Source organism: Antechinus flavipes, chromosome 2, assembly GCF_016432865.1.
Source record: "Antechinus flavipes isolate AdamAnt ecotype Samford, QLD, Australia chromosome 2, AdamAnt_v2, whole genome shotgun sequence".
Taxonomy (NCBI): domain Eukaryota; kingdom Metazoa; phylum Chordata; class Mammalia; order Dasyuromorphia; family Dasyuridae; genus Antechinus; species Antechinus flavipes.
The window spans coordinates 451,798,645-451,815,037 of NC_067399.1; the positions used below are offsets into that span (position 1 = coordinate 451,798,645).

General features: G+C 40.6%; 1 protein-coding gene across 4 annotated transcripts in view; it reads right to left on the reverse strand.

Moving 5' to 3' along the window:
- The window catches only part of TTLL9 (tubulin tyrosine ligase like 9), a 43,365-nt gene that overhangs the window by 12,282 nt on the left and 14,690 nt on the right, over window positions 1-16,393 (reverse strand). For all 4 annotated transcript variants that reach the window (XM_051979394.1, XM_051979396.1, XM_051979393.1 and 1 more), the window contains 4 exons: window positions 8,271-8,339; window positions 7,457-7,547; window positions 1,979-2,019; window positions 1,328-1,415 (listed from right to left, as the gene is read on the reverse strand). In XM_051979394.1, coding sequence (XP_051835354.1) covers window positions 1,328-1,415; window positions 1,979-2,019; window positions 7,457-7,547; window positions 8,271-8,339 — 289 coding nt within the window. The remainder of the gene's footprint in view (window positions 1-1,327; window positions 1,416-1,978; window positions 2,020-7,456; window positions 7,548-8,270; window positions 8,340-16,393) is intronic.

Here is a 16,393-nt window from a genome sequence, read left to right on the forward strand (position 1 = left end):
CAAACTGGATGGGTGCGTAAAGAAATAGTGGTCTCCTCTCAATCATTTCAATTCTACAAACATTAAATATATAAGCATTGTTTTAGGTGTCAGACGTCTCTAACAGAGGCTGGACAGCCTCAAAGATGTCACAGAACAGATTCTCAGTCTTGGATTAGATCGCTCCTGAGATCTGTCTAGTAAACTCTGAGATACTCTGATTCTGTGACCTTGGGGATGGGAAGAGGCTCATGGACTAGAATTTAAATGAGGAGAAGGAAAGAACACAGGCCAAGGAACACAGGGAATGGCAGAAAGTTGTCTGGGAAGAAATTCACCAGTCTGCTATACCCAATCCTAATCTCTCTCCTGAACACCAATGTTGCAACTCTAAAGGTCTGCTTCTATAGCCCTACCCTTGAGATTCCTCTGGCACCTCCAACTCAAGATGGATAAAATAGAAATGATCATCTTTCCCCCTAAATTCTTCTTCCAAACTTCCCTATTTCTGTTAAGGGCACTTTAATCTTCCCAATCATGTGGGTTCATAATTGCAGAGTTATCTGTAATTCTGCCATCTCCAATAGAGAATCTTTCATATACAATCAGTGGTTAGGTATTTCTTATTCTACACTTTCACAATATCTCTAGCATCTATCCCACTCTCTCTACTCATAGAGAATAGGCCATCATCTGGCCTTAAATTTGAACCACTGTAATGGAGTCTCCATATAGTCTTCCTATTTCTAGTCTTCCCTCTCTAAGCCATTTTCCACATACTTGAAAAGATGAACTTCCCATGATACAGGTCTAGCAATATCTTCTAGGCAAAAAAGCCTTCCATGGCTCTCTATTACTCCTATGATAAATATCACATTCTCAAGTCTGGTGTCTAAGGCCTCCACAACCTGGTTGTAAACTACATTTATAGCTTTATTTCATATCATTCCATCTCTATTCCAGCAAATCAGCCCTTGAGGAATGTTGAATTCTCCAAACTCAGAATTTCATACCCAACCTCTATGTAATTTAAAGCCATCTCAGATATGTGGGTTCATTTGCACAAATCTGGCCTTTCCTACCTCCATGCCCAAAATATATTCTCTCATATCCACTTCTCAGAATTTTTGAAGGTTCAGTTCATACATCATCTTCCCTATGAAACTTTTCTTCATCCTTTCTACCCCTAGTTGTTAATATTTCTCTTCAATTTTTGAATTTACTTGTGTGCATACATATATCCAGAGTAGAACATAAGCTTCTTGAGGACAAGGCCTCTGTCTTTGTCATAGTATTGCTGATACTCAGTGTTCCAAACAGGTACTTAACCAGTATTTGTTGAGGATACAGTGATCATCAATACTGCTCAGTGTGAAGCGGGTGTTGGAGAATCGAACAAAGCCATCTCGATACAACCAGGCCCGAAGGGGGAGGTACTGTTGAAGAGAAGAGAAGTCATAAAGAGAGGAAGACACAGAGAGGCAGGAGAAGGATTGAGGAAAGGGAGGGAAGGAAGAATGGAGAGACACAGAACAGATGAAGAGAAGAGACAGTTGAGGAGAGCCAGGAGAGGAAGAGACAGTGAAGGAAGGAGAGGAAAACAGTTGGGGTGAAGAAAATGATAGAGACAAGATAAAGAGAAATAATGTAGAAGAGAGTATCAGAGAACGATGGAAAGTGGAAGAAGGAAGAGAGTGGGTGGCAGAAGAATGGAGAGAAGTAAGGAAAGATACAGAGAAGAAAGCATGGGGGAAGAGACAGGAAGACTTGGGGCAAATAGAGGCAAAGGAGAGGGAGCAAAGAAAGGGGAGCCAGGTTTCAGGTCAGAGAAAATTTTGTTCCCATTACCTGGAAAATTTAAGAATGTGCCTCCCTCCAGCTTTTCAACTTACTTCCTTAGTTTACAATAAAACTGGACAAGAAAGTTCATGCTGGTCACCAGGCCTGATCCCCAAACTCACACCACTTCCTACAGCAGCCAATGAATTCAGTTACTTACAGACATCACCAGGACATACACTCGCAGGTCAAATTTGCGCCCTATGGAGCAGAGAATTAATGTTAGGTATATGTCACCTTTTTTATTCCATCCCCATCCCACGCCAATTAATGTCACACAGAGAGCTTCTTATGTTGTACCCCCTAACCCAAGTCAGCTGGCTCACAAGTATGATGCCCTTCTCACAAAGACACTGGACTAGCAGATATGGATGGTTCAATATCCCCCTTGCCACTGCTAAAGACACAACTCGAAGCACAAGTACTACTTACACATGACTTCTCGTTTTTATTTCTTTTAAAATTAGTTTCAATTATTGGTGCCATATTATATTATTCCTTTGCCCAGTGGATGAAGTTAGGATCTCAGAAAAAAGAACCTCAGGCAGGAGTCAGGTCACCAACCAGGGTGTGCCTTGTGCTCCTATCACATAGGGTTGCACCATTGATTGGTTTGGCTTAACTGTTTTTCTTGTTAGAAGGGAGGGCTCATTGGGAATGGGGGTGAGTATATCTGGAAAGAACTGCAAGGAAAAAACAAAAGGCCTTTTTTCAACCAATTTTAAAAAAATATTTTTTAAATTTAAATTTTTAAAAATCAGATAAAATTGTATCTAGGGGGAAAAAAGAAATCTGGCAACCAACTTACTCTTGATGCAATCAATGCAGAAGAGTACATAGACCTACAGAGGCAATAGGAAAAAGTAATCCTACCCTCCAAGAAGACAAGATAATTGATTCTCCATGAGGACAATGCAAGGATTGAGGTTTGTTCTACAGTAGGAGCTTAATAAAGTTTATTGTTGTTAGCACCAGGAGCTATCTCAGTGAAAGAGCAACACACACAGAACTCACACCTCCAATCAATTCCATTTAATTCCACAAACAATCCATCTGTGGGCTCCAAGCTGGAGAGACAAAGAGACAAAGACAAGCTGACCCAATCTCTTTCCTTAAAGAGCTTACATTCTACTAGCATAAGACTGACCGACACTGGGAAGAAAAGGTGGGTTACTATCTTAGGGCATACCAATAATATATTCCCAATATGCACCCAGCAAGAAACAACCTCTAAAAATAACTTTGAGGATAGATTAGTGTAAGCAGCCCATTAGAGTACGGGTTCTTAACTAGAGGGCCATAGAACGCTCACAGGGGGACCTGTGAACATGAATGAGAAAAAAAAATCACACCTTTATTTTCTCTAACCTCTAACTGAATTTTGGAGTTTTCTCCAATTTTTAATTTTGAATTGCTATTCAACTCCACATAAGCCTTTTAAATAGGGGGAAGGGGAGGAAAGGGGGGAATCTCAAAGTCAAAATTTAAAAAAATGTTTTACATGTAATTGGGGAAAAATTATTTTTAAAAGAATTTCAATTGTTTATTTTAAAAACCATCATTCTGAGAAGGGGCAAATGACAAAAAAAGGTTAAGAACTACTCTTGAGAGGAGAGTCAGAGAGAGAGAGAGAGAGAGACAGACAGACAGAGAAAGACAGAGAGAGACAAAGAGAGAAAGAGAAAGAGAGACATAGAGACAGAGACAGAGAGAGACAAAGAGACAGAGAGAGAGATAAAGAGAGAGAGAGGAGAGAGAAAGACAGAGAGAGAGAAAAGAGAGAGAAAGACAGAGAGAGAGAAAAGAGAGAGAGAAGAAGAAGAAGAAAAAGAAGAAGGAGGAGGAGGAGGAGGAAGAGGAGAAGGAGGAGGAGGAGGAGGAGGAAGAGGAGGGAGGGAGAGAGAGGAGGGGAAGTTTCTTCAGAGTTACACGGAGGGCAGAGTCATGGCTAAGTCCACATCTCAGCTCTTTGGAGACTAGTGCCCCTTTCACACAAGCAATACAACTAGTGTGACCAGAAATAAGTCTTTTTTTAAACACGGGTTTGTCTCTGGTCTCTTATTTTCCTTTTTTTATTAAGCTTTTTATTGACAGAACATATGCCTGGGTAATTTTTTACAACATTATCCCTTGCACTCATTTCTATTCCAACTTTTCCCTTCCCTCCCACCACCTCCTCCCCAGATGGCAAGCAGTCCTATACATGTTAAAGTATATCTTAAATTTAAATACAATATGTGTATACATATTTGTATAGTTCTTTTGTTGCACAAGAAGAATTGGATTCAGAAGGTAAAAATAACCTGGGAAGAAAAACAAAAATGCAAGTAGTCCACATTCATTTCCCAGTGTTCCTTTTCTGGGTGTAGCTGGTTCTGTTCATCATTAATCAATTGGAACTGAATTGGATCTTCTCGTTGTCTGGCCTCTTATTTTCTTTTAAAAAAAGTTTTATTTAAAAAAATTATTTTAAAAAGTGCTATTTGTTTAACATCATGTCATTCCTGGAAATAGACCTGCCACCCCCAACCTACCCCTCCAAACCTGGAATTAAACCTCTATTGTAACAAAGAAAAACAGTTGAAGGAAAACCTGCTACTATGACTTAGCTGGACCATCAGGTAGCAATGGGACCCAGTAAAAAAGAGAGAGAAAAAGAGTAGCCCATTTCATAATGCTCTTCTGAACTTTTGCTGGGTTCTGATCACTCAGCTCCTCATCATTTATAGTACTCTTTTCATTTACATTATTGTCATTGTGTGTATTGTTTTCCTGGTTCTACTGATTTCACTCTGAATTGGTTAGTTCATATACATCTTCTAGATTTCTCTGAATTCCTGCTATTCAGTACATTTTATTTTGCACAGTAATAATACATCATGTTTGTGATACCACAATTGGTGTAGCCACTGTAAAAAATACTGCTATAGTATTTAGGTCCATATTCTGATTCTTTGACTTTCTTTGGGTATATGTCCAATAGAAGAATAGTTAAATCAAAGTGCATGAACTGTTGGATCACTTTTCTTGCATAATTTCAAACTGATACCCAGAGTACCTGTATCCAGTCATCACTCTATGAATAGTAAACTACTATGCCTGTCTTCTCATAGGCGTTCCATCCTTGGCTTCCTTTTTTTTTTTTTTTTTTTTTTTTTTTTGTCATCTTTGCCAGTTTGCAGGATGGAAGATAAAACTTCAGAGTGGCTTTAATTTGCATATTTTTGGTAAATGATTTGAATTGTTCTCCTTTGGCCATATTTTGCATTTCTTCTTTTGAAAACTATTCATATTGACTCAAATTTATTAAGAATACAAGCCATTCTCCAACTGATAAATGGTCAAAGAATATGAATGGAAAATTTTCAGATGGAGAAATAAAAGCCATTTCTAGTCATATGAAAAGGTGCTCTAAATCATCAAATTAAGACAACTCTCCGATTGGCTAAAATGACAGGAAAAGATGATGATGAACGTTGGAGGGGATGTGGGAAAACTGGGACACTGATATATTGTTGGTGGAATTGTGAATACATCCAGTCATTCTGGAGAGCAATTTGGAACTATACCCAAAGGGCTATCAAATGGTGCATGCCCTTTGATTCAGCAGTGTTTCTACTAGGCTTATATCCCAAAGAGATTTTAAAGAAGGGAAAGGGACCTGTATGTGCAAGAATGTTTGTGGCAGCCCTGTTTGTGGTGGCCAGAAACTGGAAACTGAGTGGATGCCCATCAATTGGAGAATGGCTGAATAAATTGTGGTATGTGAATGTTATGGAATATTATTGTTTTGTAAGAAATGACCAGCAGGATGATTTCAGAAAGACTTGGAATGACTTACATGAACTGATGCTGAGTGAAATGAGCAGAACCAGGAGATCATTATTTACATCAACAACAATACTATATGATGATCAGTTCTGATGGACGTGGCCCTCTTTAACAATGAGATGAACCAAATCAATTCCAATAGAGCAGTAATGAATTGAACCAGCTAGATCCAGAGAAAAAAAACTCTGGGAGATGATTTTGAATCACCCCATAGAATTCCCAATCCCTTTATTTTTGTCCGCCTGCATTTTTTATTTCCTTCACAGGCTAATTGTACACTATTTCAAAGTCCGATTCTTTTTGTATAGCAAAATAACTTTTGGACATGTATACGTATATTGTATTTAACATATACTTCAACATACTTAACATGAATTGGTCAACCTGCCATCTGGGGGAGGGAGTGGGGGGAAGGAAGGGAAAAATTGGAACAAAAGGTTTTGCAATTGTCAATGCTGAAAAATTACCCATGCATATATCTTGTAAATAAAAAGCTATAATAAAAAAGATTATTGTGGTATATGCTATAAAATATTGGTTTAGGGTCAAATTGTGTCTGATTCTCATCAGGGCCCCTATAACTCTTCACTATCATCACTAAATGAATCTTAGTTCTCAGAACTAAGAAAAAGCTAAAATATTTCTTCAGTCAAATGGAAAGAGCTTCACTTAAGAATTCTACCCATTTCTAGCAGGAATGGGTCATATCCCTATTTTAAAAACCAACTCCACTGCTTGGAGAATCAAGGGCAAACTCTTCTGGCTGGCATTCAAGGCCCTTGGTAGCCTTCTCTCCCATGATCTCAAGCCAGGCTTCTCTCTTCAGCATCTCTTGCTCATGAAATGCTGGTCTTGATTCCTGTGCTTTTGCTAACACTGTGACATCCAGGAATGCCCTCCCTCCACTCCACCAATTTGATACCCACCAGGTTAAGCCATGGGAACAAAACTCATGTGAAAAACACTCAGCAAGTCTGTGCGCTACATTCTCCAGATTAGCCTATTGTGTGCCCTGGTACCCAGGATGAAGGGAGTCTTGTTGTCAGCCCTCTGCCCTGGCTGGACCACCCTAGAACCCTATGTTCAGTTCTCTCTGCCACATTTCAGGAAGGCTCCTGACAAGCCGGAGAGTTTAGAGGAGAATGCCTGAGGTAGGGAAGGAAGCTCTGAATCTGGGTCACATGGTCAACATTTGAAGGAACTGAGGGTGTTGAACCTGGAGAAGAAAAGACCACAGTCTTCAATTAGCTGATATTCTGCCATAGGGTAGGACACATGAAACTCCTCTGGCTTGACTGCAAAGGGCAAAAAGCCAATTCTGGCCCACACCAGAGCTGCACAATTTCCTGTCACTCATGATGATAAAGCAAAGGCCAGATGATATCTTGGGGATATTCTAGAAGGAATTCATGCATGATAGAGGGAGCTGGACCATATAAAATCTGAGGTCTCTTCCAACTCCAAGATTCAGAGGCTAAGACTCTGGCCAGCATATTCTTCCTCCAACTTTCCCTGAGTTTCATCCCACAAGTGACTTCTCCCTTCTCTGAGCTCCTATGGCATTACTGTAAATCATCAATCTACTTGTTTTGCATGGAATTCTGGGAAACTTTGTGTGTCTGTCTGCACTTTCTCTAAGAGAGGATCTAAATACTGTGAGTTCTCTGAGGGCAGAAACTAGGCTTTAAACCAGTCTGTCTTTCGGGAAAGTCCTAGTACCAGGCTGGACACAGAATGGGTCCCCAGTAAATGTCTGTTTCTTGACTAGTCAGAGAGAATGGGGGTGGGGCATAGGGAGCCACTCTACCTCCTATCAAATAAGGATTCTCGATGTAACGTTGGGCTACATAGTTCTCCACCGGAATGTCATCTTTCTGGTCATCGGAGCGGCCCACATCCTGACAGACATAAAGCCCCAACTTCCGTTTTCTTCATGACCAGCACAAGCTAGAAGAGATATGACGGGGAGCTCCCTGTCCCAGCCCGGGCTTCCCTCTCCAGTCCACCTGCCCCCTGCCATTCTCCTTAAACACATGGCTTCCATGGGTTTGCTGGCATTCCGTCTGGCTACAGCACTTGGCTGAGGCATTTCTTGGCAAGAGTGCCCTGTGTTGCCATGCTGGGAGTAAGGGGAACTCCCACACATATGGTGGCCCTCCTGTTCCTCCATGCCTCTGGCAATTGCCCTAGGATGCTAGGCCCTGATGGCTTTAGTTTCCACTGGTGCTCCCATATCCCACACCCTTAGAAAAGGGCCAAGAGGGCAGGTTTTCCAATATTAAGTCACAGGGTGGGAACTTTTGGAAGCAACCACTGTAACCTCTTCCTTTTACAGTGGGGAAGACTGAAACCCCTACAGATGGATGTTTACCAAAGGTCACACAGGATGTCAATGGAAGAGATGGGTACAATGGCAGTCTTCTGACCTAGGTCATATTGTCCCCAGTAGCAAACAATGAAGAATAAGCTGTCAGGGGCCCCAGAGATAAAGGGGAAAATTGTAGATCAAAAGACATAGTGGAGTCATCTCAAACCTAGGAACTAAGGGGAGAAATGTCCTTTCGTTTGGGGAGGGGGGAGCAAAGTTAGTGATAGGGGAGAAAGGAAGAAGGGAACCGTACCTTCCTCCAGTCCATTATGTCCTTGAGCTTCCGGAAAAGGAAAATGCCTTTTCCCTGGGACCTGGCCACCTGGAGCGGGGAAGAGGAGAGGAAAGCAAATAACAGAAAAGAGAATACTTGATTAAATCTTTAAGGAGAAAGATGTGGGAACACATGCTCTATGTACATGAGCATGTCAATGTGTATAAATGAGTGTATAAACAGGATGTCGCAAAGGTCTTTGTGGCTGTAAACTTTAATAAACTAAAAAATTGCAAGTATGTAGTACCAACCCTGCTTCCACCCTGGTTCCACTGCCATCCCAAGATAGCCCGGCCATCCTCATCATCACCCACAATTGCTGACCAACTGTCATTACTTAGCAGATAAGCTCAAGAACTCAAGTATCTCTCAGACCACTGGCTCTGATTCCAGTCTGATCTGAACATGCTATATGACAATTGGGGGAGCAATTCCTATAGGGAAGGTACCAATGGCCTTCACTAACTGCTAACCCACAAACAAGTAGACAGTCTAAGTGATTTGCCAAGCCACCCTCAGGGAGGGATATGCAGTATATTCCTGGCAAGTGTCACTCTCACCACTGCCATCCTGACCACTTTTGTTGTGGTGCAACTGTTTTCAGCTGTGTAGATCTCGGTGTCCACTTGTGTGCTCTTCTTGACAGAGATACTAGAGTGGTTTGCCATTTTCTTCCCTAGCTCAATTTTATAGATGAGGAAACTGAGGCAGAGTTAAATGATTTGCCAAGGGTCACACAATAAACATCTGCCTGATGCCAAATTTGAACTCAGGAAGATGAATCTTCCAGATTCCAACCCTGGCACTCTATCCATTGTACCACCTAGCTGCCACTACACTCTACATCTTGACCATCTCCCCTTAAAGTCTAATGAAACCGACTCAAGACTAAGCTCAAGAGTCCCAAGAACAGTAATGTCATCCCAAACCACCAGTCTTGCTTCTAGTCTATCCCCTGTAGTCATTATTCAGGGAATCAATCCTTGTACAGATGTGACCTGAAAGCTGCTTCTGCAACCCTTGCCTCCTCAACAACCATAGCTTCTGAAGACCAAGAAAATAAAGCTTTTGCCACCAATGCTGAAACCTAGGGTAGTCTTATCAAAGAGAGTTTTTCTGCCCTTTGGGGCAGGCAACAGGTACCATATAGTGGAATATGCTTTTAAAAATAGAGTATTCCCTGGACTACTATAACCTCACATTGGCCCATCAAGTCACTTATTAAGGTCCAACAATGTGCCAGGCACCTGGACAGGTGCTGGAGATAAAAAGATAAATCATGAAATAGTCCCTATCCTCAAGGACCTTCTATTCTGACAAAGAATATAATTTGTATATATGTGATCATATACAAAATACATGCAAAATGAAGACTTGTAGGATAGGAAAGTCAGGATAACCTTCATGCTACCACCTAGATAGCTGCATCTGGAAGAGGACCAGGAATTCCAACAAGTGAAAGTGAGGATAGAGTATCAAACTATCAGAGCAAAGGAATATGAAGTGCACAAGTAACCTCAGGTAAGCCATGGCCTAGTAAGTCAGGACAGTCAGGTGGTGATAAAGAGATCCAAGTATCCAGCAGATACATTTCTATGTGATCCTGGAGATGAGTTAATAGGGAAGTGATACCATTAGAGATATATTTCAAAAAAATTGCTTTGACAGATCTACAGAGAGTGAATTCGAATGAGAGAAGACTTAAAGGTGGGACATTCATGAGGATGCTATTATAATAACGGTTTAGGTGTGAGGTAATGAGGGCTTAAACTGGGAGGGGGATATGTGTGACTGGAGAAAAGAGGACATTCTGAGAAAATGTGGTGGAGAAAGAAATGACAAGATTAGGTAACTGATTTGGTATATGGGAGGATAGGAGTGAGGAAGTGAGAATGACACAGATTTTTGAACCTGAATGATGGAGAGGATGGTAATATCTTCAACAACAACACAGAAGTTCAGAAGATTGATGGATTTGGGGGTGGAAAGGGGGAAGACAGTGAATTCTGTTTGGGGCAAGTTAAGTCTGAGATTCCATTTGAAATGTCCAACAAGTAGTGGATGATGTGGGATTGGAGTTCAGGAGAGAGAATCAGGCTGATGAACCAGCGTGAGATGATAATTGAATCTGTGGGAACTCAGAGGTCAATAATTCACAGAGTCTGGAGAGACAAAATAAGGGGGCTCAGGGAAGAGGTTTGGAGAGCACCCACAGTGAGAGAACTTGGCATGGAGGCAGTAGGGGAGATTGAAAAGAAGTTGTTGGACACTGGGATAGAGCAGTGTGTCAAAAACTTCAGAGAAAAGAGTATCCTGGAAGAGACGATGGTTAATAGTCACCAGCAGTTTTAATTGCATGATAAAGTTAAAAGCCAGATTGCAGAGAAGTGTAATTTTAAAAAATAGCTAAAGAAAGGAGAGAAGCTATAGGATAATGCTTGGGGGAATGGAAGACTATAGGAGGGTTTGCTTTTAAGGATTAAGAAGATCTTGGTCTATTTGTATGATGCAAAGAAAGGTTGTAATAGGGAGAAATTAAAATTACAGAGAGTAGGGAAAATCTGCTAGAGAAGATCAGAGAGGATGGGATCAAAGACACCTCTTGAGAAGTTGGCCTTTTGAGCCTGGCCATCTCATCATTAGAGAATAAAGTAAGGAGGAAATTGGGACAGTGGCAGAATGATTTCAAGGCATGACAATGAGAGAGATGAGAAGAGGGAGCTCTAGGCAAATGATCTAAGTTTTCTTGGTAAAAGATGAGGTGAAGTGCTCAGCTGAGAGGGTGTGCTGTAGTGAGAGAAAAGAGAAGGTTTGGGACAGTGATTGTGGGAAGTAGAATAAAGAATCAATTATCTGAAAGGAATAAAAAGATTGCCTTGCTATACGATAAAGGACCCAGTCACCATGGTTGCATGGTTTCTATCAGTTTTGTTCAACAGCTTATGAGTAGAAGAGAGAAATTGGGCAAGGAATCCAGATTTGGGATTTGACAAAACACGAGCATTAATAAGACAAGGATACAAAGGGTCCACGAATATAAAATGGTGTAGAGTCGAGTTGGTTCATTAATAGAGATCTGTCTTAAAAAAGGAGGAGATGTCCAAAGTAGGAGTGATGAGGCACCGAGGGATGGAAGAATTGGTGGACCGAGTAAGGCATAGGGAGATCTGGATGATAAATTGTGACCAACCCTGAATTTCAGGCTTCTTGAGAGGGGGAGTAAAACACTCATGGGTGATGACAAGATGACCACTCTGGACTGTGGCTGAGGTGGACTGAGTAGAGAAGCTGGTCAAGGCAGTTGAACAAACTGATGAACTGGAATGTCAGAGCACTTGAGGGAACATCGGCAGGTATGCTGATAGCCTAATATGAAAGTAAGAGTTGAGATGGAGAGGAAAACAATGAGCCATATATCAAATTCATTAAGAAAAGAAAAGGAAGAAGGGTCATCCCAGGGGTTATCAATTAATAACCACAATGACCTGAATTGGGTGACAAATTTGGAGAGAGTGATCAGTAATGAATATTGATCAGAATGAAATAGAATGGATGGAAGCAGCTCTGCTAATAAAGATAGATGAGTGGAATATTTTAGATCTCTGATCAGATTCTATACTTTGATAACATTTCATAAAAATTTAAAACACAGAATGTCAGAGAAACCTTAGAGATTATCTAGAGCCAGTCTCTATTTTATGGGGTGGGGATGGGAGGGGCATGGTTGTGGGGAAAGACAGAGGGGAGGAGGAAGGGAGAGATTAGTGCTATCCCCTCCTCTCAACTGTGCATTCCTATGTTCATTCATATACACTCCCTTCTTAGATCTTCATAACAACCTGTGAGGTCAGCAGGATAGAGAGAATTAGTCCCATTTTGAAGATGAGAAAATAAATATCCAAAGAAAGAAATTTTTTGTCTAAAGTCACTTAACTAATAAGTAGAACTAGGATCAGAACTAAGTTCTTCTACTTCCGAGCCAGTGTTTTTCCCACTATCTGCCCCAGACTGTGGTTGGAGGTAGGGGACACAGCTTACCTCAGAGCTTGAGGTATGTCATTTACAAACCATAACTTTCTGGCTAAGAAGTGCAGGAAGGCTCTACTATAAACTTCTTCTTACAGACTAACTCCTCCTCTTAATGATAGTCCCTTTATTGTTGCTAATTGAGGTTCTGAGAATCAGTCTAATGCCAGGTTTCTAAGTTAACAATTAGCACAAATTACCCTTTGTCAATGTGGATAATAACTAGTTGGAATCCTCCAAGCCCCAGATTCCAGTCAGTGCTCATTTGCATAATTACCTACTGATTGTTCTGAACACAGAACCTTCCCTCTATTTCATTCCCGAAGGTCCAGTTTGAGGTCAAATTCTCCTCACCTTTCTTCTGACTATTGCAGCTCAACACCCAATTCCCAATCTTTTCCAATCTGATCATTCTTCTCCCTCACTAACCCAACTGCTTTTGTCACCTTTCTAATACACCAATTTGAACCTGACTCCTGAGAGTCTACAAATTAAAGTCTAAATTCTTTGGAGTTTGACACTCTTCTACCTTTCAGCCAAAGGTTTTGTGAGGTTCAAATGAGATTATAGGTATAAAGCACTTTGCAAATCTATATCAATGGCTAAGAGGAGCAGCAGCAGCATTCTCCAGTCATCAGGCCTCCCATTTAGTGATGATTTCATTCTCTAACCCTTCTACTGCACTCTGTTTATTAAGAAATTCTGGTGGGCACTGATAAATGTTTATCTAGGGGGAGAGGAATGTACGCATTTTTTGTTTAATTTGCAGTAACACTTTCTTATCTAGACAATAAACAAAACAATAAATGATGCCCTGATTTAGAAATTTCAGATTTCTGAAGTATAAATGCTTACACTGAAAATTTAGCAATCTGGCTTTGCAAAGTCAGTTAGATATATGCTTCCAGTCCCCTCTCCCATTACAGTATGTTCCATGCTCCTAAACAAACCAGACAGCTCAAGAGTTTTCTAAACACTATGGGATTTCCTTCTTCCCTACCTGGTGTTACATTATTCCCTTCATTTCTCCAATTCCTACCTATCTCTGAAATACAGCATGGTCCCAAACCGAAGCTCTGAGTTTATAAAGACTGGGTATTATCCTGGAGGGTTTATCGCAGAATTTCTGAATTAAAAGGGATCTTTCAGACATCATTTGATCTAATTAATAACTGAAAAAGAATCTGTACTACCCTCACCTGCAGGCATGTGGTCTTTTCTTGAAGATCTACAATGAGGGAAAATCCACTATTTTTAGTCCACTCCTCTTTGGGACAGCTCTAATTATTTTGCTTTTTTCTTTTTAAACTTTTTTTTTTAGTTTGAGTTCGAAATTCTCTCTCACTTCACTCTTCTACCCATTGAGAAGGCAAATACTATTATATCCATTATACAAGTTGTCATACAAAACATATTTCCATATTAGACATGTTGTTTAAAAAATAAAGAAAAATAAGTAAATTTTTAAAAAAAGTTTCAATCTATGGCTAAGATGACAGGAAAAAATAATGATGAATGTTGGAGGGGATGCGGGAAAACTGGGACACTGATGCATTGTTGGTGGAGCTGTGAACGAATCCAACCATTCTGGAGAACAATCTGGAATTATGCCCCAAAAGTTATCAAACTGTGCATACCCTTTGATCCAGCAGTGTTTCTATTGGGCTTATATCCCAAAGAAATACTAAAGAAGGGAAAGGGACCTGTATGTGCCAAAATGTTTATGGCAGCCCTGTTTGTAGTGGCTAGAAACTGGAAAATGAATGGATGCCCATCAATTGGAGAATGATTGGATAAATTGTGGTATATGAACGTTATGGAATATTATTGTTCTGTAAGAAATGACCAGCAGGATGAATACAGAGAGGCTTGGAGAGACCTACATGAACTGATGCTAAATGAAATGAGCAGAACCAGGAGATCATTATACACTTCGACAACGATACTGTATGAGGATGTATTCTGATGGAAGTGGATTTCATTGACAAAGAGACCTAACTCAGTTTCAATTGATTAATGATGGACAGAAGCAGCTACACCCAAAGAAAGAACACTGGGAAATGAATGTGAACTATTTGCATTTTTGTTTTTCTTCCCAGGTTATTTTTACCTTCTGAATCTAATTCTCTCTGTGCAACAAGAGAACTATTCGGTTCTGCAAACACATATTGTATCTAGGATATACTGTAACCTATTTAACATGTATAGGACTGCTTGCCATCTAGGGGAGGGGGTGGAGGGAGGGAGGGGAAAAATTGGAACAGAAGCAAGTACAAGGGATAATGTTGTAAAAAAAATTACCCTGGCATGGATTCTGTCAATAAAAAGTTATTATAAAATTAAAAAAAATTTAAAAAGTTTCAATCTACACTTAAAGTTCATCAGCTCTCTATCTGGATGTGGATAACGTTTTTCATGAGTTCTTTGCTACTGTCATAGATCATGGAATTGACCAGAGTAGTTAAGTCTTCCACAGATGATCAGCCTTACAATATTGCTGTTACTATGTTATAGCACATGATGTTTTTGTGGTTCTGCTCATTTCATCTTGTATCAATTCACATACATCTTCCCAAGTTTTTCTGAAACCATCCCCCTAATCATTTCTCATAGCATAATAGAATTTCCTCATAATCATATACCACAACTTGTTCAGCCATTACCTAATTGATGCGCATCCCCTCAGTTTCCTATTCTTGGCAACCACAAAAAAGAGTTGCTATAAATGGTTTTGTACATGTACAAATTTTGTTTTTGTCTTTGATCTCTTTGGGACACACAATCGTTGCAGTGGTTTTGCTGTGTCAGAGTATGCACGGTTTTATAGCCCTTTGGGCATAATTCCAAATTGCTTTCCAGAATGATTGGAACAATTCATAATCCCACCAAAAGTGTATTAGTATATCTTTTTTCCACATCTCCTCTAGTATTTGTCATTTTCCTCTTCAGACAGCTCTAACTGTGAAGAAGTTTTCCTTACATAAAGTCTAAATTTTCTTCTTTGCAACTCCCACCCGTCACTCCTACTTCTGTCTTCTGGGGCCAAGCAGAACAAGTCTAATCCCCCTTCCATATGACAATTTTTCAAGTAACTGAAGACATTATATCATATCCCAGCTGAACTTTCTCTGGCTGATGCCCCGTTTCTTTAATAACTTCTCATATGGCATTGACTCTGGGTTCTTCATCATGCCAGATACCCTGCATTGGATGGTCTCCAGCTTATCAATACCCTTCCAGAAATGCAGTGCCCCAATGGAATGCATCCCTTCCCTACTTCTGTTGAGGGTACTCCCACCCATATAGCCACCTGGGACTGCAGGCATTCCTGAAGGTCCCCTTTCTCCCTCAACCACCTCCACATCCAATGAGTTATCAAGTCTTGTTGATTCCACCCACAACATCTCTTACATCCTTCTCTTCACTCACATAGCTTTCACCATAGTTCAGATCCTCACCACATCTCTCCTGGACGATTATAATATCTTCCCAATTATTCTTCAGGCCTCTGCTCTCTCCCCTATCTAATCCATCATGTTTGTAAAACACAGGAATAATCTCATCATTCTATTCAAGAAATTCCAGGGCCTCCCAAGGGTTTCTCTGATCAAATACAGATTCTTTGGTTTGGCATTAAAAGTCTGTCATAATCTGGCTCCAGATGACCTTTCCAGCCCTGCTGAACAATCCTCCCTTTCATGGACTCTCCCTCCTAGCCAAACCAGCCTGGCTATTGTTCCTCATGTTCCACCTGCCAGATATCTCCATGCCTTTGGATGGAATTCACTCCTCCTTCCTAGGTTCCTCACAGAACCCTTTGCTTCTTCTGGTGCTAATTCTAATACAAGGACCAATAGCTGGTCCCCGCAATAATCCTTATGTACAGCAGGTCCTCTGTTCAGGCATTTCATCATGGATGACCTCTGATTAGGAAGACCTGGAGTAAAGTCCTATCTCCGGAATATACTGGCTTTGCCAGTCTGGTGCCAACCTCAGAAGTAGAGGGAGTTTCTTCATCTGGGAATTTTTTATACAAATGAAATCGCAAAACCAGTCTCTATGCCTAATTCTTTTGT